Here is a 26,957-nt window from a genome sequence, read left to right as displayed (position 1 = left end):
AAAAACCCGGATTTTGTTTTTGTTAAATCTATTTGATCTTGGACTAAAGCTGCCTGACATTTTTCTTTACTGGAAGAATTCCTATACTTTTTCTCTGTCTTAAAATTGAGGAATCTGTGCTCTTCCAGAAAATGCACTGTTGCATACCCAGCTGTTAGTAATGCTGTTATGGGCTCTTCTAGAGATGTAAAGTGTGAATTTCTTTAGTGCAAATCAAATCTCCTGGTACATATCAGTCAGTTCTTTGCTTGTGTTCTGTCATTTGTTTCCATCTCTCACCATTTCTTCCCTTATATTTGGCTTGGAACATTATGGAAGTGGAATTTTGTTTATTCCTAAAATAAACAGACCAAATCTCTTGGGTTTTAAAGGGTTTTATAATACAAAGATGTGGAATTACAAGGACATAAGTTAAATGTCATCTCTTTAGACTTCCTTGATCTTAAACGAGATGAGAAGCACTGCAAACAAAGAATTAAGTTATTGTGCTGACTGTTTTCTTTGTTGGTTGATCTTCCTACTTGTTCTAAATAAAACTTGGACTGTGCTTATAGGTTGCTTTCCCTTTTGTACTCAGTTCCATCAAAATTCAGCAGAGGGCTAGAAGCTTTAAATATACAAATGTCCTGCCAGTTTTGTGCAAAGCCAAAGGTGAGACCTGAATCAGTGCACTCGCTGTGGGGAAGGTGGGGGCACCCTGCCCACCAAACAGGCAGCTGCTGCCCCTTGGCTTGGCCAAGGCAGTATCTCCTTATGGATGAGCCAGGAAATGGGCACAGAGCTGCACTTCCACATTGTGTGCACTGTACATTTGTACTGTGGTATCAAGGTGATCCTGCTCTCTAAAAGCCATGACAGTATTCTAGGACAAGTTTCCTTACTTTCTCAAGGCATTCTCTAGGCATTCACAGATCTTACATTATTTCTTTAAATATTTAGTTTGTATCTTTTTATATTTTTTCTATTTGTACTCACCTGTGTGATGGAAACTTGTTCAGATGCTTATTAGGAAAGAACTGCTTCCATTCCCTAGAAGGAAAGTTTTTCTTTTGAAACACTCAACAAACACAATACTTAAGAACACCCAACACCATTTATATTTGTAAAACGTGGAGCTAGTTTCCAAAACTTTCTTTTTCACTCTGCAGTTACTCCATGCAGTATTCTCTTGTATGATTTAAAGCTAAAATGTTGAACAGATTTTCAAGTACATGTTTTTATTGTGCAGTCGCTTTTCCATTAAAATTTATTTCTTGAAGTTAATAGATTTTATTTCTAGAATATGCTGCCTATCCACCTTGGGGATTTTTTTAAAAATCAAGAATTCTGCTCATGAGAGAACCCAAGGTTGTAGATGTCAGGGTCGGACATAAAACCTTCTTAAAATCAGGCTGATGCAGGATAGCACTTAACAGCCTGAGTTCTTTTACAGAGGACATTTTATTGCATATTTCATGTATAAAGAGTCTGTAGTCACACCAGCCTCATCATACTGTGACCTTTTTTTTGACTTCTACTAAGACTATAGCTGACACTTTAGTTTCCATTAAGGATTTTATTGCTTTATCATAAGTTAGTACTTGAATTCTGAGTTCTTGCATGCGAAAGGTCCAGTCTGCATGTTAAATTGCAAAACTTTAATGCAGCTTCTTTCTCTCTTTTAAAGTAGATTATCTTTAATTAAAAACCAAACAAACAAAACCTTAGGATATTTTTCATCCTTGTAAGCTTGTAAATGAATTTAAATATTCTTAGTTTATTACTTGTATTGCACTAAATTTTCATCTAGTACCATTATATGGGAGATTTTTAGGAAAACAAAATTGTAAAAGATAATTTTCCTCCTAAATTTGCATTTCTTTTGTCAAGATGATTTTTGTGTTCTTTGTTCTCATTTACTACTTCAGTTTTCATCATAAAATGGTTCTGACTAAGCATACTTGTGTCACTTTTTTTACCACATTTTGTTGACTGCACATCTGTTTCAGAGTTCATAGAAATGCCATCTTTCAAGCTTTTGATAATAGATTGTGATATTACACAAGGCAAAGTTTGATGATTGATCAGTATTTTCCAATCAGTACTAAATTTTATGAGAAAGATATTAATAAAAAACCTTGAACTCTAAAATTGGTTATGTAGAAAAGCTCATCCCTTAAGTCACATTGCATTGGCTCTATTGTGCCCCTTGTCTTGAGCCTTATGGCTTATCGAGGCAAAGTCCAAATTAGGGCCAGCTTGAGTTGTAAGACTCAAGCCTGGTTTCTTTAAAGTACACTTTGTTAGAAATAGGACCATCTCAAATTTAAGGTTTTTTTGTTGTTGTTTTATTTTGTTTCAGTTTGGTTTTGATTTGTTTTGGGGTTTTTTGTTTTCTTTTGTTTTGGTTTTTTTGGGGGGGGGTTGGTTTTTTTTTCTTTTTCAAAGAAGCAAAACATTTTTAAAAGATAGAGGATAAAGTAATTCTGTTTAATCTTTGGGCTTGCTTCCCTTTGACTTAAGTGATCCCTTGGAATCTCCTCCCCATCTATTTGGCCATCATGGCATAGTGACACATTGCTCTGGGCATATAAACCAAGACACTGCATTGGCTGCACCTGCCTGACCTGTCCTCTGGATTGCAGCAGCACTGATGGCCATCACCTCTGTATTAGTTCATCCTTCCCCTGCAGGTTCCCTGGGGAAGTGATAATTTACTTGGCCAAGGATTATGCAAACAGCCCTGCAGTTCTGCAGGTTTCTTACACACCCATTGTCCAGCACAGCCCACATGAAAGCGTGCAGTCCTGGGGCTCGTGCTTTAGGTTGCCCTGCAGAAGTTTTCAGAAATTCAAGGTCACGAGGAAACCATGTGCTGAACCTTGTAGGTCTTGGTGCCTTGGACTGAATCACATGGCTGTGAAAGTAGAGCTGCACAGTAAATCTGGAGTAATTCTGTACCTGGAGAACAGTAAATGGGGATGAGAAGCTGAACTTTTTTCTCATCTACATTTCAGGAAGAGAAGTGAAATTGCCTTATGTTTGGGTTGCTGAAGTTACAATAGTGTGTTATACTTCACAAAAAAAAAAGGTCAGGCAAACCATACAAACCAAACCCCAAGTACAATGTTATTTAGATGTACTGTATAATAACCTGAAACTGTGTATTTGTGTTCTTTTAAAATATAATTTCTCCCTAATTTAATATATAAATTTACTCAAGGTTTTAGCTTTCAAGTGAAAGCCATTATCTTGTGATTAAATGTCTTTTATGTAGGTTATCATTTAATACCACACTGGTTCACATTCTCAACCTGTCAGATAAGTTTCCACGCTCTCTTTTTGAAAAGTATGACCTTTTTCACTTCCCATCCCTAGTTTCTGGGATTGTGTTACTAATGCTGTAATACAGGGATATATTGTGTTTAAAATACTCTGTGATTTGCATTTATTATTGACTGATAAAGAAAACTTCTGTACTTTGTTAAACACCAAGCTAGCTTTGAACAGTTGTCACTTTGTTTTAATATTAAATTTGTCACCAAGTTTTTTCTGCTGTTAGAAATGCTTTGAAGAATATTTTGAGGTTTTGGAATTTAGCATGTAAATTTTAATCAGAGAGTGGAATTGTCTGTGTTCACCTCTTAGAAAACATCTTTGTTCAATTGAAGAGTAAAGAATCAGTTCACTTCCTTCAGACAAAGGGCTCTGTCCAAGCTTTTGGACAGAGTTCTTACATTCAGATGAACAAATCAGCAAGGAAAAGCTGTTGATCCCATTTTTCAGAAAGCAACAGTAATTATTTAAATCTAAATTCAGTCTGATTTACTGAACAGTAAATCTGAGATTACTATACAACATAAGGTGGATATCAGAAGCCAGGTTCAAAATAAGACTTCTGCTTAGACCATGCTGTAAGCTTTAAATATTCTTCAGACTTTTTAATACACTATGTCTCCTACTACCTATAGAAATATTTGGTGAGAAAAAATTAGTAATTTCACATTACATGTATGCCAGAAAATTAATTCTTTTGGTTCCTAATTTTGGTTGTCTTTTCTGTAATCCTGGACTCCTTGAAGAGGTTTAATAAAATCAAAAAGTAAGAAAATATTGTGTAGCTTAATGAATATCCCATTGTGTCAAAAAGTGTTTTAGTTGTCAAAATCAAGAAACTTTCAATAGAAGTTTGGTACTGTTGCAGTTCTTTAATTTTGTAGATGTAAATAAATATATTTTCAAAGAATGAATTATGAGCACTTATCATGTTGTTTGTATCAAATGGTTAAATCAAGCCATGTAGGGCAAGCTTTAAATAAAAGCATATGTTTTCCTTACTTCCATCTTTAACTATGCATTTCCACTTGTTTTATTGTTCCAGTATTTAAATCGAGGCTGTACCAGATTCTTCGCTAACAAAGAAACAGACAAGCAGATTTTGCAAAATCGCAAGAGTCCTGAGGTATGTTTTTATCTTCAGTTAGTTTATATTGTTAAATAATGGAGATAGAGTTGAAAGTGATTACAATTTTATAGTGTGGAATGAAATGTTCATTTTACACATCTTTATAGAGGGTACTCTCCAAGATGCTGTATTGAGAACTCTGCTTTGGAGTTCAGTCCTAGAAATACATTTTAACATGCATCATAAAATCCCAAATGGAACAGAGTATATAAAATGGTTTCCTCTTCATTTTTATAATATCATAACGCTTGATGATGCAGCTTGTCTTCTGTGGAAAACAAAAATCTAATACTTTTGTAATTTTCTTTTTAAAAATCTTAACTACTGGTAGAAATAGGTCAAAAGCCATGTTTTTTCTGGAGCCATGTTTACTACGTGGAGTTTTGAAATGATGCTCCAAACTGTTCTATAAATCAATAGTGCAACCTCACTTCTAGCCATGACTATATTCTCCTCCTCAGTGCACTTGAAAGGTTTTTGTTTCCCCCTTGCTATTAACTGCTAGTTATGCCAGAGCATGGAATTTCCTGGATGAAAGTCTGAAGCTTCAAAACACTTATACCTCCTTGCTCCATCTCTGTTTACATTTTTTAGAACTGGAATTACCAGAATTTGAGCACTTAAACCTTTGAGCTGTTCACATGAGGATACTAAAGAATTTGTTCTGAATTAATAGTATATATTAATTGGAAGTTATTAAAACACTTAATTAAACTTCTACTCTGTTCTCTAATAAAATTTTCATCTACTCAAAGTATGAAATTCACTTTTGTGTAGCTGGAAGGTATTTCAAATATTAATCAAATCTATATTTGTGATTCAGTAGCAGGGCAAGCTGCCTATATATCTGACAAAAATAACTTAAGAGCCTCATTCCACCAAGTGGTCATGCCATCTCTTTCACAATATGGTCTTGGAGCTTGTGCTCAACTACAAGGGACTGTATAGGTAGTTCCTTTCCTCAAGTCAACATTGTCAAGTCTGCCCCTGGATTTCTAGTGGTTGTATTATTGTAACATTCAGCATGTAGTCCTGACTTCTGTTGTTAAATGTAGGCTATTTTTTTTAATCAGGGATGATGGAGAATCAGATACAAAAATACTTATTTGACATCATGTGAGGCAGAACGCTGGTAGATACAAGCATATTGGCTAGCATTGGGGAATTTTGTCTCAGTTTACCCAATTTGCCTTTCACAAAGAATTGTAGTGAGTAGGCATAGAGTATCAACATTCACTTATTTTTTCTTCTGGAAGATGAACCTGTGCAATTTTCTGTTATTGATGTGATTTACCGGTGGGTGTTGTCATAAAACTGGTCCTCTGATGGACTTGAAATAAGAGAAGACTTGATTTGAAATAAGTGTTTGTCTAAATTAAAACATATTCACAGAATTGTTCTGAAAATATATATAAGACATGAAGTAGCAGAACATATGATACCATAATACTTATATGTAACTGCCATATTCATTTGAAGGTTCAACATAGGATCAAAGTTAAATGATATTTAAACCTAGTATAGCTGTTTAGACAGGAAATGTCTTGTTCAGGTTTTTAAATTGGAAGTTTAGTATTTGCTGTCATTTTACTAAAAATATTAAGATTGTTGTTTTGAATAAAAGTAGCTGGAATAGTCAATTAATACTTCAATTATTTTTGTGTTTTCCTTATCAGGAAGATGAGGTGATCATTTTACATAATTAACATGTAGTTTAATGTTATTGATGTGCCTACATGTTGTGTGAAGTGAATTTTTCAGATGCATGTGTTGTTTTGTTTTGATTAAAATCACGTTAGCTTATTTGACAGTAACAAAGCTTTTATTTAGTAAATTATTCATTTTAATTGATAACATTTAAAAATAAGTGTAAAAATGTAGCTCAGTCTGTGCATGTTCATGTAGTTTTTTTGATTGCATGCAGATGTGTTACTTTCTATTATTTAAACTAGTTTATAGCTAAAATAGCTTTCAATGTATTTAAATTTGAATAATCAGCAAAATGTTAAATTAGTATTTTAGAACATAGTTAGTATTCTTCTAAGCCATAGACCACTGCAAACAACTTTTCTGTTTCTTTATTACACCAAGAATTAACTAGTATTTTTCTCTAAATAAGCCTGTTTATAATAGGGGAAATGCTCCTGGTTCTGATTTGTCCTGTGCTCCTGTCCTTCTGTCATCCTATTGCAAGGACCTCCATCTTCTTTTAGCTGCTTGGGGTTAGAAGGATTCCTTTGTATTAAATGCTCCAATAACTCCCTTAGCAAAGTCTTCCTTTCCCCTGCTCATTATCTCATATTTCCCTGTCCTAAGCAGTCACATTCTTTCTAGCTTCTGCTTTCTGAAGATAGTTTGTAGTTTGCTGTGAAATTTAAGTTTGAAGATCATGCTTCCAAGTATCAACAATTTAAATTAAGGTTCTTGTGAAGCCTGTATTGTATGAAGAACTTGGATCTGCTTAGTTTGGCATGCTTTTGTATGCTTTTTGATATGACTTATCCTTGACTGGAAATACTTGCTTACATTTACTTTAAAGCACTTACATAGAATTTTTGGTTTTTCGTGTTTTATAGTATCTTAAAGAAGGCTCCTTGAAGGATCCACTATTAGATGATCATGGAGATTTCAACAGAATGTGCACAGCCATGAAAAAGATTGGACTGGATGATGAAGAAAAACTTGATCTTTTTAGAGTAGTGGCTGGTGTCCTTCACCTTGGAAATATCGATTTTGAGGAAGCTGGGAGTACTTCAGGTTAGATCAAAATAGAAATTATTTTTCCTAAAAATACTGAAAATGCCTCTTGATTAGAGACCTTCCCTTTGCATGTGAATTACTGCTTTTGAAAGCTTCTTTGTGTTCATGGGTAATTCCATCTTTATTCACCCCATTTTGAAGTCAAGTTTATCTGTTTGTTTTAAAGTTGTACTTCTTTCCATGCTCTGAAAGCAAACAGGGTTGCACTGAAACTGTTCAAGAACCTATTCAGTGAAAAGTTTCATATAAAGAAAAGAGCCATTTTGCATTTTAATGACAGCTTTAAAGTCCAACTTCTCTCTAATATCACAAAAAGATCTTGATGTTAGAAATTAGTAACTCCATCTGTAGGGAAAGGCATTATGTCCTTTGGCTTCCAAAAATAACATCATGCTAGTATTTTGAGAAATGAAAAAAAAAAGTTACAGCAAAACCATAGGTAAATATAACTTCTTCATTTTAAGACATTGCTCACAAGGTGAAGCAGTACAAGTGTAGTTGGGACTTAATTGCAGAATGTGCATGAAGGTTGATGAAGGAGATTTAATGATTTGGGAATTGTCCTTATTACCTTACTACTGAAATCAGCCTCTCTAAATTGAGAACTGCTGTCCATATATTCCTGAAGGGCTGATTCCTCTGGGTCTGGATGTACTACAAATGAGTTGCAAGACAGAGTGAAATTTGTTTCTCCTGGTCCTACTTCAAGTATGTATAGCTGTTGGTGCAGCTGTTTGGAAGAAAAGACCAAAGAACATTTTAAAGTGTTCTGAATAATGAATTAAATGAGTGCTAACCTTACAGGTTCACTAGCTCCTGACCCCAAGTACAGAATCAGCACAGTACTGTACAAAACATTCCGTTCAGAAGAGATCTTGGGTGGGCTCCAGTCCCATGTGTCAAATCAGGGCTAGTGCTGAATTCAAATTGGGTAGCTTAGGGCTGGCACAGAGGTGGGTTGGTTTTGGTTTTTGTTTTCCTCTCTCTACTCTATAGATCAAATGACAACCTCCCCAGTGTCAGTTCATGCTGTTGCCATCTTCATGAAGATGACAGAAATGAACATGATTAATGAGAATGAATCTGGGAAGATGCAGGTGTAGAGATGGGTAGTGGCCTCATGTAGCTCAAAGCAGTAAGCTTCCCAGAGAGCTTCCCTGTTTGGCCCTTTTGTGAGTTGTGACATGGGCATCGACCAAGTTAAACAGTGAAAGAGGTGCAAATGTGAGCTTGAGGAGGAAATGAATGAGAAGAGTGGGAACCACAGACGGTAAGAAAAGTCAAGGTTTAGAGAACAGAATGTCACCAGAGAACTTATGACCTCTAAATACTGAAATTCAGACTCACTTTTTTCTGGAATAAATTATAGATCTTCTAAAATGTAAAGGCACTTCTGAAATGTAAATTAATGTATTGAACTTCTAAATTCCAAATACATGTTTTGTTTTTCCCTCACCTTGTGTGTCTATACACAGGGTGTGCATTTGAACTGCTGCAGGCAGTCTCTTACCAGAGTGAGACTGGTAAGACCCTCTAGAGTTCTGTTGCTCTCTACTGCAAGCAACAGCAAACACATGTACATAAGTGCTAGATTTTATTAAAGTGGGTGATGTGCCATTTGGAGATCTCTGCTGGCCGAGCCCTGGCGCCGAGGCAGGTGCAGAGCAGCAGGACTGCACCTCCCGTTGTTTACCTGGGACATGTACAGAGCCTTATCTGAAAAATCCAAGTGCCAGGAGCCTGCCCTAGCAGCTGCTTCTGCTGCATTGCAAGGAAGCCTGGAGGATTGCAGGAATATCTAAGTTCAAAAGTATTAAGTCACTAGATTTAGTTTGTAGGGGTTAGCACTTCTCCATTTTGGGGTGGTTCTTCCCTACAAGCAGCCTGGAAAGCGTTCTAGAAATACCGAATTTCACGTGTAGTTTTTGGGCCAGATGTTATTTTTGTGTTTGTTTTGCGGGGTTTCCCTGGGCTCTGTGAGCTGCCTCTCGGCCCCGCACTGCTCTGAGGCGCTGTGCAGAGGCAGCGCTGCCTCCCTGAGGGCGAGGGCTGCCGCTGACGCTGTGTGTCCGCAGGGGGCTGCACGCCGCGCGCGCGGAGCCAGGCGGCGCTGGAGCGCTGCGCGGCCCTGCTGGGCCTGGACGAGGACGACCTGCGCGGGAGCCTCACCTCGCGCGTCATGCTCACCACGGCAGGGGGCGCCAAGGGCACGGTCATCAAGTGAGTGGCGGCGCCGGCGGGAAGGGCGGGGCGGGGAGGGGCCCGCCCGTGAGGGGCCGCCCGCGCTGCTGCCCTGCCGGGGGCCGGCTCCGCGCCGCCCCTGGTCACCCACCGGCGCAATCGGCCCCAGCTCCGCTTAACCAGCTGCCGGGCGGAACTGAGGTGCGCTCGCACCAAGCGCAGCTAAAGCGCTTCTTTTAATGGCTCACTGAGCACAGGTGCGCCCCCTTGGTCGTAAAGGAGTCACAGTTATACACTTACACTAGCTGAAGGCTAGCAGACTTTGAATAAGTAACTCCTGTGCTGTATAAAATCTCTCATGTGTTAGTGAGTACGCTGTGTGGCCAAAGAAAGTATAGCAGTCAGCCAGTTAAATCCACAGCCTGCACAGCAAATTTGATATGCTAAATAATTTCTCAGATACACTCTATTAAGGAATGTCAATGCGGTACCTGAAGTCTTTCAGAAGGCGCTTGAATCTTTCTCCTGAGGGCTGCGCAGTGCTCCCATGAGTGCTGCCCTGTAATAATTAGGGCTGGGATGCTTTAATTAGAGGGCAGGATGGCCACCCTTCTTAATGCCTGAGTGATCACTGTCCTTGTGTTTGTCATACGTAATTCTTCTGAAATCAAGTTTTAACTTTAAAAACACCCCTGCAAATGGTAATCCAGAAATTGCTGCTTTTTTGCTGGTTTTGGTAAACACACATTTAATCTTGACTGTAAATAATGTTTCACAAAAACACAGATAGAAAGTGTGGGTTTTTTTTTTTAATTTTTTTTTTTTTCTGAAGCTATTATCCAGGTAGCTTTCTAGGCACAGAAGCAAGATAATGGTTCCTTTCTGTATGTACATGGAAAAGAATTAAGGGCAAAGAGCCTTTATAAATATGGTACTGGTGATAACATTTCAAAACCATGAAATTTATAACTCTTGCAAAACGGAGTTTTATGAAAATGACAATGCAGTTACCTTTTATTTATGAAAAACCTCTAGCTTCTACCACAAATTTTCTCTTGCTGAGATTGATCCTAGCATGCAAGCTGTCAGGGATGCCTGCAACTGAATTGTGTGTTTTAACATTTAGTTTTCCGTGTTGAGTATTTTCTGGAGTTCACATAAAAGACTGAGCTTGGACTAAGCAGTTTTGTGTACATTAAAGTAATTTTCAGTGTTCAGCTGAATCTATCAATCTTTTAATTAGGAAGCTAATAAACATTCACTCCTTGGAAGAATACAGGTGTGCTTTTTATTAACCTATGGAAACAATCTGATTGTTTTAGTGAATTGGAAATACTTTATTCACATTACACCAAATGTTTAATATATGAAACTCATCGTTATGTGTACTAATGGGGTTTATTTGAGTTCCTTGCATATTTTGTCTTTGCAATTTCTTTGGAAATTTCTTACAGAAATTATTATTATGGAAAAAATTCTAATGCAATGACAAATGGTAAATAATGTAGAGGGGAGCAGGAGTTACTCTGTATTCAGTTAAAAGCTCAAGATCTAAACCTCTTAATTGTGTATTCAAAAGTCCATTTCTGGACAGTAAATTCTTCTCTCCCTGCCCAATGTAAATTCCTCCTCTCTCTCCTCCAGCAGTTACTAGAAATTGGGGACTTTGAGTCGTTGTCATCTTGCTGCCTTATCAGATGATATGGAGTGTTACAAGTAATTTTTTCCCCTTCATTATAAGCTTAATGTATAGGAAGATGTCAGTCTTGCAGGAAAAAGGTCTCCAGTGGAAAATATTGACCGAGCTTTTCCTATTTGCTCTTTTCCAGACCATGTCTAAATTGACAGCAAAATCTTTGATATATTCGTCCAGGTGAAGCTTTATCAGTACATTAGAGTAGAAAATTTCTTACTGTACAGTACAGATGGCACTCATAGTAATTCATGGCAATATGAACATTGCAGGTTTTGAAAGTCAGTAACATTTTTACTTAATTCAAGTTGGGATGCACGATAATTGCTGATCTTTCTCTGTTGACTTACTGCTTACCTGGTTATTTTCCATCTTCCATTTGCATTTTTAAATTCTTCTCAGCTTACTACCACCCACTTTCCTTTACTGAAACATATCTTGTGGATTTTTACATTATGAATTTTTTGAAAATAATCTTGTATGCTAATCTTGTTACAAAATTTTCTGCTTTGTTAATTCAGTATTATTAGAGCCCATTTTTTGAGAATACCCTTAGTTTCACATTCCTTTTAAGTGAAAGTGTTAAATAGAAGCAGAAGGGCTTTGAACAAATTGTATCCATGTCAGATTCAGATGGCACCCCACTGGAAATGCTCTCAGGGAACTGCTGGTTCAGCCTCTGAGAAGGCTGGAAGCTTCATTTTGGCTGTTGTACGTGTAACACAGACATAAGGCTTGTCTGTATATTTTCCTTTTGAGAATGTTTGGTGGGACATACCAAGCTACCACCATTATGGGGCACACCATGTAATCACTCCTCAAGTGACACTGTCAAGGAACGTTTCTTAATTTTTGTTACAGCTTTGAGTTTACTTTGGATTAAATCTGTAAAGATTTTCTGATCAGTGAATTTATCCTGATAAGCCTGTAGTGTTATTAGCACTGTGCAGTTTCAAAAGTCTGCAGACACAAGGAGCTATGTTTTTATGCCAGCAGATCTTACTTTTCCCATGTTTTATTTTGGGGATGTCAAAAATGAGTTCAGCAGACTCCTTACACATCTCAATGATTACTGCATTAGGCCTCTTTTGCTAGCATTTTATAAACTTGTGCATCTAAAAGCAAACATACTCTAATAAATACACCAATATCAACTTCTCGCATGGCTTACTGCACGTAAAAGTGGATTGTACTATTTTAGACATTTGTTACATAGACACAATTTTTCTGTGGTAGTGTGGTTTAGAAACTACTTGACTGATATCAGTATTAGTGTTTTGACAAGTACATTTTTTTTTGTTCCAGCAACCCAAAGAGCTGGTCATTTCTCTCTCTTTCTTAGGGACCTTTTGTGTGCAATAGATCATGTGAGTCCTATTAGGTCACAGTGAATAAATAGCTCAGCTGAAATCACTGTGCTCAGAGTATAACAAAGGCTTTGTTCTGCTGGGCACAGTGCAGCCAACAAGGAACAGTAGGAGGGTGATGCTAAATGCAATCTCTCTGAATTTTATTAAATAATCATGTGCAGTGAATTGCCTGGGGGACTTGACAGCTGCAGTATGTCTATCTGTCTTTGTCTCCCAAAATCCCAAAATAATTACCTTGCTGGATGTTGTTTTTGCCATCCATGTGAAGTGTATTTACAGAGAGAAATAATGTGTTAGGATTCAAAATCTGGTGCTTCTCTTAGACTGTAAATGTGCTACTGTGCTTTTCTCTTGCTCAGTTTCTTCTTTTCCAAGAAGACTTTCACACAGGACTCTGTCATCGCAAACTAAATTATTTTACAAGGTGAAAAAAATTAACTTGCATCATTCCAGGTTCTCCAGCTTCTTTTGCAGTACATTTTCTACCAAAATGCATTTTTTTTAGTGATGCTGCTGAAGTGTCCATTGGAAAAACTTTTTTTAAACTTTTTTGAACTTTAGCTTTTTTAAAATTAGAAATATGCTGCTTATATTCTTTAATTATGTGGAGTATTTAACTAGGTAGGGTTACTTAATCCAGGCTACTTTATTTATGAACCAGTAACCATATTGGATGACAGTAATTGATGGATATCACTTCACCTCCTCTCTCCCTCAGTTGTTCTCAACCATGGGCAAATTATACATGTTTTTAATTAATTTGTTCTGGAATATATTTGGGAACTGCATGGAGTTTGCATGGAGAGATTTTGTCCACAGACTAAAGCTACCCCATCCATGCTTTCCCCTAGGTCTCAAACTCTAGATCATTGGAAACCTTGCTGAAGAAATTGGCATGAAGACCAACAAGGGTTTTTCTTGCAGCCTTACCAAAGTACTTAGAATTTGGCAATTTTTTTCTCCATTGCATTCAGGTAGCTGATAAATTCAGGAGAGGGAAAGAAGGTAAAATGGAGGAAGGAGAATTTATCTTTTCTTGTTCAGGCAAGAAACAAGAGAAAGAAAGAGATTCATTTGTCTTTGTGCAGACCAAAGAAAGGAAGAGCTGAGGGAAAGCAAGTTCATGAAAAGAAAGCTACTTGTTCTGAACTTCAGTTCTGTGATGGGGCTCTTGTGTATCTACTCTTTCAGGGCATTTTCAGCATTGTTTAGTGGTTCTGAACTTTCAGTTGTGCAAAATGCTTTGCAGGGTTACATTTTCTTTCCAGGCATGTTTGCTGCATACTATGAAATTTAGCAGCAGGGTTTGGGGTTTGTGCAGTCTTTAGAATTGCACTTAACAGTGGCAGAATTTGCTATTTTGAACACTGGGACCATTTTGTAAATACATGCTTTAGCAGTACAACTATTTGTCATGTTGTTTAAAAAAGTAAGTGAAAAACATAAATGATTTTAATATATTGTATTATGTAATAGGTCTGCAGCTGACAGGAATTAGTATTCTGATCTCTTAAACGTATCAGAACAGAATGCAAAGGTACCTTCCTTCTATTTATAAGCTGAGATTTCTGCCAGTACTCATTACCTTAAGATGAGATAGATACTTAGTGGAAGACAAGATTGTGTGCTAAAGCTAATTACTATCAAATGTAATGTAGCTGCAAGTGTCCTTTGGGAATGGAGACTCTGGTTCCATGCCTTACCAGTCACAGTAGAAAGTGATCTCCATCACTGTCATGATTCTGCATCAGAAGTATTATCTTTGAAGAAATAAAAAAATAGTAAATATTAGTTAGTTAGTTTAGTGGTTATGAATTCTGGGAAGTGAAGGAAATTATGCAATATGGATAAGCTGTTGTTGTGGTTTAACTCCAGCTGGCAACTCAGCCCCTTGTAGCCACTCACTCCCTGCCAGTGGAAGGAAAAGGGGAAGGGTAAAAATGAGAAAACACATGGGTTATTGATAAAGGCAGTTTAAAAGGTAAAGCAAAAGCTACACATGCCAGAAATGCAAAACCAGGAATTCATTCTCTGCTTTCTGTTGGAAGGTCAGTGTTCAGCTCCCCAGGACAGCAGGCTTCATCAAGTGTTGTGGTTACTTAGGAAGACAAAAATTTAAATTCATAGAATCATTCCCCTTTCCCCCTTCTTCCTTCAGCTTTTATTGCTGAACATGATGCCATATGATAGGGAATGTCCCTTTGGTTAGTTGGGGTCAGCTGTGTCCCCCTCAGCTTCTTGTTCACCCTCAGCCTCCTCACTAGTGTGATGGGGTGAGGAGCAGAAAAGATGTCAGAGCAAAAACTGAACTTTAGGCTTTATTCTAACATAACAAATCATAAGTAAATAGAAATATTTTTGTAGATGGTGTTGTATATAGTTTAAATATCTTTCTCTGGAAACTGTCAGTAGAGTTTCTAATTATTTAATAAACAATTATGAAAGCATCTGAATCTCACTTCTACTGATGGTAGCAAAACATTATTGTTTTTTTACAGCTAAGATAGTCTAACTTGGCAAGGTTGTTTCCTGCCTTGGCCTGGAGATTGGGGAAGGTTTTTTAGGTCCTAATTTATGGTATTGGACAGGCTGGTTTTAGGTTTAGAGTCTAATCTCAGCATTTCACAGTAAGGAATTCTGAAAAATAAGATTTGTATCTTGTTTTTTTAGGGTACCCTTGAAAGTGGAACAAGCAAACAATGCTCGCGATGCCTTGGCTAAAACTGTGTACAGTCATCTGTTTGATCATGTAGTGAAAAGGGTAAACCAGTGCTTTCCATTTGAAACTTCTTCTTTCTTCATTGGAGTTCTAGATATAGCTGGTTTTGGTAAGTATACCTAAAATCATTTCTAGTTGTCACTTTTTTCCACCAAACATTCAATAACAAATTCTGTAATGAAGAGTGGGAGGGTTTTTCTTTTTGGTGTTGATGGTTCTTAAAAGGCTTTTGCTTTTTGCTTCTTTGACTCACTAAAATTCAAAACAGGGCATGTTTTGTGATGTGCTCTAGTCCTGCCAAGGTTGTCCAGGGGAACAGCCTTTGGTTTTCAGGTCTTTAGAGTTTTGGTATCTACTGCTAGCCTGCTGTATCATAGATGCATGAGGGTGTATTGGTACAATTTCACTGTCTCGTAGCATCTTGCTTTGGTTTGCTGTCAACTGTCTGTCATTTATCTTAGAAATATTATCTGCTGCAGTATTTTTAGATGGCGTGTGTACAACTTGGAAATCTGTAAAAGATTTCATTTTGCTGAAAGAAATGACTATAGATCTGAACACATCTTTAAATATTAGTACTGTGAAACTTCTCTTATTTACTATTTAATTTAAACTCTTGGAACACTGTTTTATCATAAAAGTTTAACTTCTGTCTTTCAGAGTACTTTGAGCACAACAGTTTTGAACAATTCTGTATAAACTACTGTAATGAAAAACTGCAGCAATTTTTTAATGAAAGAATTCTGAAAGAGGTATGATATATTTAATGTTATATTTGAGGATTTGTTTTTTTAACTGTTATATTTGAGGAATTTTTTTTTTTGCTGAAGAGATGCTTTAAATAGCACTACTTTTCATAAGATTACATGTTATGTTTCAATAAAAAAAAAAAATCAGTTGACATACTGTGTTTCCATATTATGGGACATCTGGTTGTGTCAGAAAAGAATGTGGATTTTTGAAAACCAGCAATGAGGTATCCAGAGATTGGATAGTAACCAATACCTAATGAAAATATTGAATTGAACAGGCTTATCATTAAGGCATTAAAGTTGGAATACATTAAGCTGTGTAAGAAAATTCTTAAATGTGTGTTGATTCCTGATATATTTTTAAAAATTGTTTCATGTTTATTAGAAAAAATAATTTTTTTCTTGATTTTTTTTTTTTTTTTAGAAAAAAAATTAAGAGTGGTGTTTTCTCTTTTCAATACTTTAGGAACAAGAACTTTACCAAAAAGAAGGCCTGGGAGTTAATGAAGTTCGTTATGTAGATAATCAGGACTGTATAGGTATGTATTTCTTGAATTCACAAGCTTTTTGTTACTGTCATGGGGAAAAAACCTTCAAGCAGAGGAGGTGAAATATGCATAGCACTAGTAATTATATGGTTTTATATATATCCTCATTCAATTCACAATCTTAAGAGTTCATAGGCATTTCTGCAGTACAAGAATAGCAGTTTCATCCTTTCCACAGGAAAAAGTTTGTAGTAAAAATTCCTCTTAAAAGAGCAGTTTCATAGAGAATGGAAAAAAAAATTGCAAAACTGTGAGTTTGTGTCTAATAGTTTCAAGAGCATGAATTTCTGTGTCAGCTTTCAAGGGCTTCGAAATATGTGTGTGAGAGGTCAAAGCAATTCAGTTGTTAAAAGTTGTGAAACCACCACTGTATGTTAAATGCTGGTCTGCCTTTCCTAAAACAAATTTGTACTTCTCCCTGGGTCATGTTATCAAATGGTAATATTAACCTTTTAGTTTTGACATATGGTAAAATGTGTATGAAAAGCTTAAAAATCTCCCCCAGCAATTGAAGCTAGACCTAGGATCGTACTGTAAGAAGTCTTAGGTGCTTTTTGGATGACTAATTTCAGCTTGAGATTAAGAGTTAAAATCAAACAATTGGTTCCTGATCTTTTTCTCCCATGTTCCACAAGCTTAGAACTTCTAGATTTGATGGATAACCTATATATGCCTATTAAGATCTACAGAATTGATTTGCCATGACTTCTTGTATTTTGTTTAATGGCTTTCCATAGGTATTTTGTAGAGAATCAGATCAGCAGCATTTCGGTGTGTAATTTTCAGTAGTGATACAAGTTGATATATTCAATTTTATAAACATATGGGGTTTTTTTATTAACAGATTTGATTGAAGCAAAATTAGTAGGTGTACTGGATATTTTGGATGAGGAAAATCGTCTTCCCCAACCAAGTGACCAGCATTTTACTTCAGTTGTGCATCAAAAACACAAGGACCATTTCAGACTCTCGGTAGGTTTATTTTTGTTGTCTGTCTTGTTTTAATGAAACAGTTCTTGGCACAGTTGATAGTAACACTTCAATGTAATGAAAATCTTTCATAAGAAATCTCATACCGCCCAGTCTGCACAGTCTGTACCTCTTTGTTAAGGACAAGTTTGGTGATTAGATTTGATGAAAAGTTCACTGAAGACTTCAAGCAATTCTAATATCCTGCTAAACTAAAGCCATATTCTTGACTTGCATTTGAAGTTTAACATGTAAAACATGAAAGGAAGTAAAAACACTTTTTAATTTAGATTGTTTCATATCAGATGAGTTATTTCATTGTTCTTTTAAAAAAATTTCTTGCTTTGGAGAACATTTAACTCATGTCTAATGTCTAGCTAGCACTTCAGAGATGAATATAGGAATCATACTAGGAAAATTTTTTGTTGCTTATTTTTTAACATACAGCGCTGTCTGGAAGATTAAGGCAAATTGTTGAAATTTATATCCATGAATTGTGTTGAAATTTAAAAAAATGCCTAAAAAATATGAGTAAAGGAAGCCATAATTTAAAATCCATTTACCAAAATTGTCATCTATTTACCTTGTGTTAAGTTTCCACTTAATCCTGCTTGCCTGAATTGGTGTGCAGTGAAACATTCTGATGATATGTGTATGATCAGCTAGTGCTTGCCTGTTAAGATATACCATCTAAAGCCATATCTTGAGCTTCAGTCTAATCCTATTCATATAACAAGGTTTTTCATCAGCTGTCAAATTTATGATAAAGAAAGTGTTGATTAAAGGCACAACCAAAATCAACTGGCTGGTGTTAGCAATCCTGGTGACATGTATTTTGAATGCAATGTATTTAAGAGTGTGGAAGAGTTTGAAATTGGGTTTTTAGAACATCATGGTTTGGACAGAAATGGTAACGATCAGCACAATTGTATTTACAGGAAATATGAATTTAGCACCTAGTGCTCCTGGCAGATCACGATGGTGTTCTAAGAATAAACTTTTTCTTAGTCTCCATTGCAATACTTCTTTGTAATTCAACTTCTTAATTCCAGATTCCAAGAAAGTCTAAATTGGCCGTTCACAGAAATATCCGAGATGATGAAGGCTTCATTATCCGACACTTTGCAGGAGCAGTGTGCTACGAGACGGTAATTTTGTCTATGGAACACTATGTTTATTGTGTTTTGTAGAACATTTATATTTTTTCAGTGTGTATAGCTTAAATGACAAAATTTCTTGTGATCAGAAGAGAAGTTCAAACATTGATATGTCTTTGCGAATTGACAAATTTCTTTTAACTTTTCAGGTTACAGCCCATTTTAATGACATGTGTTTTGTGTAAAAGTTTGTTTCAAATCTACAGGTAATGGTGTCAGTATTAAATATATTATTCACAGCCTACTGCAAATTTTGCATCAAAAGGTGTTTACATTCTGGGGAGAAGAATAAACTGTGATATAAAAGTATTGTCAGTGAAGAGTATTTGGAAGCATGATTATCCTTGTACAGAGTCCTCATCATACTTTGTGTTTTCCATTTCTACTGGCAATGGACTCATTCGTGTAAAAATACAAAATACCTGAAATTGCTACCCTCAAAATACTTTCCAGATTCTTGTGCTGTTTTGACTATTACTTATTGTACAAAAACATTGTAAGACCTGAAGCCGGTATCTAGACCATCAATTTTCAAAAATGAAAGTTTAAGTTAAAATGAAGGTCCATAAGGCTTTGTTGGTCTGTATAACTTCACCATGTATGAAGGATGCTACTTGCATTACTTACTTGGCTGCATACATATTCCTCTCTTGTGTCTTCATGGCCCAAGGAAACTTTGGAGGCCTGTGTTAGTCCTTTGATTCTTATCAAAGAAGAATCCCACCCTTTTGTGGGACGTCTGGCATTTTCTTCAAAGCAGTCCTGGCATCTTCTGTTCATTAATATCAAAGTCTGTATTAAGTTGCACTAAAAGCTGTTGAGGATTTTGTACTTGGGAAATTGGATACTGATATATTGACCTCTTGAGTTTCTCTGTAATGTATTGTTCTTCTCAAAGTTAGTGATCCAATTTAAATAAACCAGATATATAAAGTTTGTAGGAAGTGACAATATGTTTTAATAAATCAAATGTTTATAAATAGTCATAGTACTAATAAAATAACCTGTTTTCATTTAATTTTCCAAACAGTGTAGGTTTAAGCATGCACATTAATTCCCATTTCACAGTAGATCTTAAGTGATATTACAGGCAGTGAAGAATTAAGCTTCTCAGAATTCCCAGGTGATGATGATGTGCTGAGTGCTGGAAGTGGAAGTCAACAAAAACACAACTGATCTCTTTAAAGGCACCAAACCTTTCTTTGGGTTTCATAATTCCAACAACATCCTTCAAATTTAAGAATGTCTTTTCTCTCTGGCATTAGACTTTTGTGTATCCAGCTAAAAAGTTGTTTGAAATAATATATTAATATTTACCCCATGTGTTCTTGCTAATTTTTAAATATGTAACTATATTTCCTTTAGTTTTCTAATTAGACTGCAGTAACTTGGACAGTAAAACAAATGTGTTTTTATCTTTTGGGTTGTATTTTCAGATGCAATTTGTGGAAAAAAACAATGATGCTTTGCACATGTCTCTTCAATCTCTTATATGTGAATCCAAGGACAAATTTGTTCGACAGTTGTTTGAAGCCAACACTAACAACAACAAGGATCCCAAACAAAAAGCTGGAAAACTCAGTTTCATCAGTGTGGGTAACAAATTCAAGGTAAAATCATAGAGTAAAGAGTCCTATCTTGTAATATATGCCAGTTTTATGTTACTTGAATTAAATAGAACCTAAGGTTGGGAGAACTAGCAGTAATTTGAGATTCAGAAGAAAATTTGGTTAAATAGATGGTTTCTTCTGTTGAATTATAAGAAACTGGCATTTTAAGCTACATGCTATGCATTTCTGTCAAAAGTATCTTCCATAATAGTCCTTACAGAGATTATACAGTGATTTTTAGGTCAGAATCTTTCAAAGTCACATAGAAGTCTTTATTCAACAGGTTTTGAGATGTAAATTTGGATTCGGTGGACTTTAAAATTTTCTAGATATGACAAAATGTGTTCTTCCATCCTATTGTAATTATACCTTCTAGAAGATGTATTGATTCCCTACAGTTGGCCAAACTCTCAAAATTCAGTACCTAATTTAACCATAGTTTTTCCTTTTCTGAAATATATACTTAGTCATGGCTTACACAGGAAGATATTCATTGTGCTGAATGTTTCCCTTCCCAATACCTGAATCTGATGCTTCTCCTCATTTTCTCCTTTCTTCTGATGTTGCAAAGCTGACCTTCAAACCTTGTCTTCTCCAAATGTTTTCTGCATCCTTTTCTCATTCAGCAGTTTTATTTTAGCTGGGCTATTCCAGCTCAGGATGGCTAGAAAGAGAACAATAGGGGAATTAAGAGATGAAAAGCAGGCACATCGTGGGCTGCAGGTAAATTTTTCAGTCTCGTGGATTTGCAGTTGGTAGAGCTGCAGCAATTTCAGCAAGAGCTCTTTTCAACACATCTGGGCCAGATCCAATGAAGGATTTATATGCCTTCAAGTCAAGTGCTGAAACAGTTTTGGTATGCTATCTTACCTAGGGCCACCAAAAACCCCCCTCATGTTCCTAGCTAGACTCCTGACACAGTCCCTGGGGAATGCTAGTATCTCAGATAGCCCAAAACACCTGCACATGGAGTGAGGCATTGCCAGTAGCAGAAGAGTGTTTCTGCGTTTCTGATCCGTGTCAAGGTTAAGTACTGGATCAGGACTGCAAGATCAATTCCTTCTTGCATAATCACATTTTGTGGCTAGCATTTGGAGCTGTTTTCTAAAAAATTGTTTTCTTCAGCAGGGACTGAAAAACAGGAAGGATAAGCTAGCAGCACACTTGCTTTTTATAGTGATAGTATTCTGCTTCAGGTCTATACTGTATTGTGTTCTATGGCTATTTTATTTCCTGTAGTGAACACCAAGATATTGGTCAGTCTGACAAAGGGTATTCTCATTACACCTTTCTGGAGTTGTTTGGTTAGGTAGCCAGAAATAAATTTTTTATGGTGCCACGAAGAGCAGAATACAGGGCCTGACTTGTAAGGTCAGGCATATAACTGGGAATTGAGCAGGCTGCTCTCTTGAGTTTTGCTTTGATGAGCCTTTTAACTCCTTCCTATTCTATAGTAGTTGTTGAATTAAAGTGCAGCAATTGGTTTAATATAAAATACATGATCATCAGGTAGTCTGAAAAGTTGCATACGGATAAGCCATGTCCTGAGCAAACCCTGCAGCCATGAGTCTGCTTTAAATCAAGCTAGGATCCGCTATTTTTTAGAACTGTATTTTAAACATGAAATCAACTGGGGGATCTTTTGAGGTAGTTTCCTCTTCATTCCATCTGGATTTTCAGTTTCTCTAGGATTTGGCACCCCACCTTCAGTGGTGCAGTCTTGTGCATTATACCACTGCCCAAGGAGAGGTGAATTAAAAGGGAGGCATTTTTAAAGTGAAGCAGAAATTTTGTGGGGAACATTTTTGGATTTCTTTCTGTTACTTTGGAATTCCCCTCTCCACCTAGAACACAACTGATGTCCTTCTTGGATCTGGCCCATCAATCTATAATTCTTTCAATGTTTTCAAGTTCCATGGCATTTTGAATGTATGTGTTACTTCAGTAATTCATTTAGTGTTACCTTCCCAGACACAGCATGTGATGCTGATGAACACTAATAGCCTTGAATATTTCACTTCAGATGACATCAAAATAAGGTCTTTTATCTTACTACATATTTCATCTCTTTAAGAATAAGAATTCTTTGTGCATTAATTTGTAAGTCAGTCTTCTGAACTACCAAAATTAGAACTTCTTCTAATTATATCAATTATTGATGATGTTGCAGGGACTTCTCTTTATGAAATCCTTCACATATCCCTTCCTTATAACTAATTAAAATTAATTTTCATTAATCAGTTGAGAAAATAATGATTCATTTATCACTGGATCTCTTCAAGATTATCTGAGATGATTTTACCTTATGCTAATGATGTATTAAATTGTGACAATTCAAAGAGCAGTAGTTTTAGCAATATGTTTTGCTCATATACAGATTTTGTTGGAGAAGTTCACCTGAGAATGTCTCTGGCTTATTTCTTGTCAAATCACAGAGTATAAGGAAGGGGTATTTTTCCTCAAGCAGAAATGTATTCTGTTGATGGAAACTAGTCTGTCTCATGCAAACTTCAGCGTTTCTGACTTAAGAAAACATAATTATTATGATCAAGTTGAAATATAAACAGTATGTGTAAGTGAGAACTGAGCAGGAGGTTATTAGTGTTTGTCATGCTTCTTGTGGCACTCTTTCTAACCACATCCATGTTAAGTTAAAAAAATCCCAAACCAGTTTTATCTACCAGAGGGACAACTGGCAGCTGTAGGTGATGCACACTACCCATACAGATCTTGTTTCTTGGATTCAAGGTAATTGAAAGATCTGGTTAAAAAAATTTAGTCAGAAGTCAGATCCTTTGAATTTTGCTTCCGGTGCTGAAAAAGAATATGTTAGGATATACTGAATTTTGTATTGCTGCAGTCTATATACTTAAAGTTTGCTAAAAAACTAGAAAGGCTGGCCCAGCAGTAATTTATGTTAAAAAAAAAAAAAAAACAACAAAAAACCAAAAACCAGACACACCTCTAAAGTAAAAATATTGCTATTTTTCTGATGTGGTTTTGGAGTATTTAAAGTCCCTACCAACTACTTTCAATACCAACTCTAAATTGTTTTCTCTGGTAGGTTTAAGTCTCTGATTATCCTGAAAACTTGACTCCAAATAATAGTAGTATTACAGGCTTTTCTCATCACAGTATATTTAAATGTAACCTCACCAAGTGTAATTTTAAAATTGTAGTTTTTTGTCATCAATAGAGAATTAAAAAATTTGGAAGTTTGGAAATAGAAATAGATCATTGCAGCTAAATGTTGATATAGCATAAAAAAAAAAAAAAACCCAGAAGGAAAGCCTGGGAATATACTTTGTGTTAATTATGTAACACACAAATAATGCTTGTTATAGATTAAATTTGGGATTTCACAAAATTTCAGTGTGTTTTTTTTAAAAATGATTGCTGATTGGTCTAATTTTTTATATAATTTTATTACATTGTCATTATTTTTTATTTTCCCAAATGGACGTGCATGTTTTTTGTGATAACTATGTTGTAATAAGTGACTAGTCCATGCAGTATTGTTGTGCAATTAAATACAAGCAATTTCCTCAGGGCCATTCATGCACACTTGCATGATTTTGTCTATTAAAATTGGTGAATGTTTGGTTTATCAGTTCTGTCTCACTAACAATGAACATGCATGCAGTAATGCTGTACCTCTATTTGGTGTGTATTTTTCTGTTCATGCCATGGTAAGGGTCTTGAAATACCTGTTTTCTTTTACAGACTCAGTTAAATTTGCTTCTTGAGAAGCTTCACAGCACTGTAAGTATATATACAGATGAAGGTTGACAGTTTTCTGATGTAAAACAAAGTAGATAATCTCAATATTAGGGTTTACAATAAATGGGATTAGTAATTGCTTTAGAGTTTGCAGCTACGTGGAACATCTTCTTGTGCATGTAATGGTTATTTATTTACTGGAAAAAGGAAAACCAACCACCTTCAAAAAAGTTGTAGAATGAAAGTTAAAAAAACTTACTGAATAAGCAGTATGAAATCTCTCTGTGCTGCAATCTCCTGTTTTGTCTCTTTTACTTCTTTCTGTGCATTGGTTATCATTGATGACTAATTTATAGAAAATTTAGAAATGTTTATTAGAAGTTGTCATTTAAGAAATAATTTAGTATTAATTATTGTTTTAATGTTCCATAAAGTCATTAAAATATTTTTCATTTTAATTTTTTTGATAGGCTGTAAATGCACAAGTGGTCAAGGAAACTGAGTCCCCTAATGAATATTTGTTAATTTGGCTGATGTAATTAGATAGCTTGAGAAATTCTCCATGTACAACATGCCATTTTACTTTAGAACTTGGAATTGTAGCAACACAGTGCTGTTTCTCTTGACCACATGTTCTAACCAATTATAGATATTAGGTTATGCTCTGTCAAAAAAAGAAAAAGGGTGGAAAATTAAGGGAAACAAAGCAGTGGGGTGCTTGGAGTATAGCCAGCATATACGATTTTACTGCAGTCATAAGACTGGTCTGGAGGTGATCTATTTCACCCAGAACATTCTGGAACTGAAATATGTCCAGGGAAAAAAGTGTGTGGCCAGGCTTGCTGTACTCTTGAGTTTAGCTAATGTGTGACTGGGGAGATATTGATAATGTAGAGTTCCCTTGGCAGGTGCTGTCTCATTCTCAACTGAGAGATGGAAAAAGAGAGAATATGCTACAAATCAGGATTAATACTATGTTTTCTCAGTCCCAATTTTGTTTTAGAATATGCAAAGTTGTCATTAGCAGTCACCTGTTAAAGGAAAATCTGAATAATTGGGTGGTGCTCGGCAAAATGTTTTCCTTGATGAATGTCAAATCATCAGAGAGAGCAGTGGTGTAGCACTGTAGCACACATGGTCATAGCAGAGGAGCAGACTGGAACATCAGGGAAGGGAGACTGCAGCTGTGAGCCAAAGGAAGTTGTAAAAAGTAGAAGTTAAGGAGGGTCAGGTTCATCTGGCATGAGTCTGATGTCAGGAGTCTGGTTTGGCCATGTGAACTCTGGGGCATTTTAGTGTTGTGACTGTGGAAGATATTGAGGGTAGTAGGATCTAGAGTCATAAATGGTAGAGTATATACATGTTAAGAGAATAATTGAGTGAAAATTCAACAGAATTGAGGATCCAATTAATGGCTTAGCATTGAGATCAGTTACATCAAGACCAAGGTTTCAGTGCAAAACTGGTATATGAGAGAAAAAGGGTGGGGTTGGGACTTGATTATCTTTAAGGCCCACTTCAACCCCTTAACATTCCATGATTCTATGATAATGTCAGCATTTCTCTTTTAGAATACTATTATTTTGTATCTTCCCCTCCCCCCCACCCCCATAAGTCTTAATTATTTAACTGTTATTTTAGGAGTTTTAAAAATCTGTATTTTGCTAACTTCTTGCTTTGGTCATAGGGGTCGAGCTTTATTCGCTGTATCAAACCTAATCTAAAGATGACAAGTCACCACTTTGAAGGAGGACAGATCCTCTCTCAGCTTCAGTGTTCAGGTAATGTATGCCTCTGATATTTTTCCCTCTGATTTTTACTTTGGTGATTAAAAATTACTGTAAGCTTTAAATATGTGGAATGAAAGCAGTATTTCCTTGCTTGATCTGTTTTCTAGAAGGTAGGTTATTTATACCTTATAAACAGCTATTTAGATTTTTAGTGACAGCATTCATTTTAGAAATAATTCATCTGAATTGGCATTAGGACTCTTCTTGCAAAGAAGAGTTGCCCACAGTATTAATAGGGCACCAGTTCAGTCTGGAACAATAGAATTTAAAATTTCTGTGGCAGTTGAAGTGTTAGAAACTCCTGTGTGCATTTAGAGGCAGTCACTGTTAGCTGAGATATCTAGTAATTGAAGCACACCTGCATTCTTTGATTTTATAGATACTATGATTGAGTTTAATTATACTGCTTTCTCAAAAGTTTCTTTTTATATCACTATTAATTTGATTTGGAGCTGAACATCTAACATGGATGAAATGCTGCATCTTTGTTATTCTTGAAATGCTAGATGCTTTCCAAATGTATAGCTTTATTTGCTCGTGCCCCACTGAACTTTTTGAAAAACAAAGACAGTATAAACAAATTAAATTTCTATTGAAAGCAAGTATGCAGAAGATTACGTTTTATGACAGCAACCACAAGTTAAGGTCTAACTTAAAAACTTACCTGCAGCCTCCATGGCTAAGAATATGTAAAATAGGGGTAAAAGCTGGTATAGCCTGTGCTGCTGAAGTAATTTGAATCTTACTGACAGTGTCTGGGATTTACTGATACCCTAGTTGCAGCCAAAATATTGTAACATTACTGGGGACATTGATGTTACATCTTAGCAGCTGATACTTTGTACTTCAAGTACACTAAATGTTCTAGCACTGCCCTGCACATGTATTTGAGGTTGTATCTGCACCACATCTCACAAATACCATTCACATGATTGAAATAAATGCCTGGTTGGGCATTATTTGGTGGTTTGGGGTGTAGATTTGGGTCTTTTTGTCTTCCCTTTAAAAATGAAATTGTCAAATCTGCTGAAAAAGAAAAAAGATTTTGGAAGAAATATTAGAAGAAAAATCATATGGATGATTGAGTGTTACTTCTCAAATAGGGAGAAAGCCTTATGGGCTTTTCTCATGTGTTCAGTATTAACTTTTTGTGACTGATCACATAATCAAAAAATGCTACAGGCTTGATCAAATCCCAGCTGAACTTTGTGGTGTAGTCTCTGAACAATGTCTTTGAGTCTTAT

The 26,957-nt window shown here is 36.0% G+C and overlaps 1 protein-coding gene across 4 annotated transcripts in view; it reads left to right on the top strand.

Annotated features, from left to right (window-relative positions):
- MYO6 (myosin VI) overlaps nt 1-26,957 on the top strand; it is a 101,149-nt gene that overhangs the window by 50,251 nt on the left and 23,941 nt on the right. For 2 of the 4 annotated variants that reach the window (XM_054279608.1, XM_054279610.1), the window contains exons 10-20: nt 4,361-4,441; nt 7,021-7,201; nt 9,280-9,424; nt 15,119-15,276; nt 15,828-15,919; nt 16,386-16,458; nt 17,312-17,439; nt 18,489-18,584; nt 20,030-20,203; nt 23,927-23,965; nt 25,611-25,704. In XM_054279608.1, the coding sequence (XP_054135583.1) occupies nt 4,361-4,441; nt 7,021-7,201; nt 9,280-9,424; nt 15,119-15,276; nt 15,828-15,919; nt 16,386-16,458; nt 17,312-17,439; nt 18,489-18,584; nt 20,030-20,203; nt 23,927-23,965; nt 25,611-25,704 (1,261 nt within the window). Of the gene's footprint in view, nt 1-4,360; nt 4,442-7,020; nt 7,202-9,279; nt 9,425-15,118; nt 15,277-15,827; nt 15,920-16,385; nt 16,459-17,311; nt 17,440-18,488; nt 18,585-20,029; nt 20,204-20,774; nt 20,927-23,926; nt 23,966-25,610; nt 25,705-26,957 lie in introns of those variants that run through there. The other 2 variants (XR_008483196.1, XM_054279609.1) reach the window with 2 other exon arrangements.

The sequence above is a fragment of the Melozone crissalis genome, unplaced genomic scaffold (assembly GCF_028551555.1).
Source record: "Melozone crissalis strain CALT ecotype California unplaced genomic scaffold, PUWL_Pcris_2 ptg000027l_1, whole genome shotgun sequence".
Lineage (NCBI taxonomy): Eukaryota > Metazoa > Chordata > Aves > Passeriformes > Passerellidae > Melozone > Melozone crissalis.
This window is presented reverse-complemented; position numbering and strand designations above follow the sequence as displayed.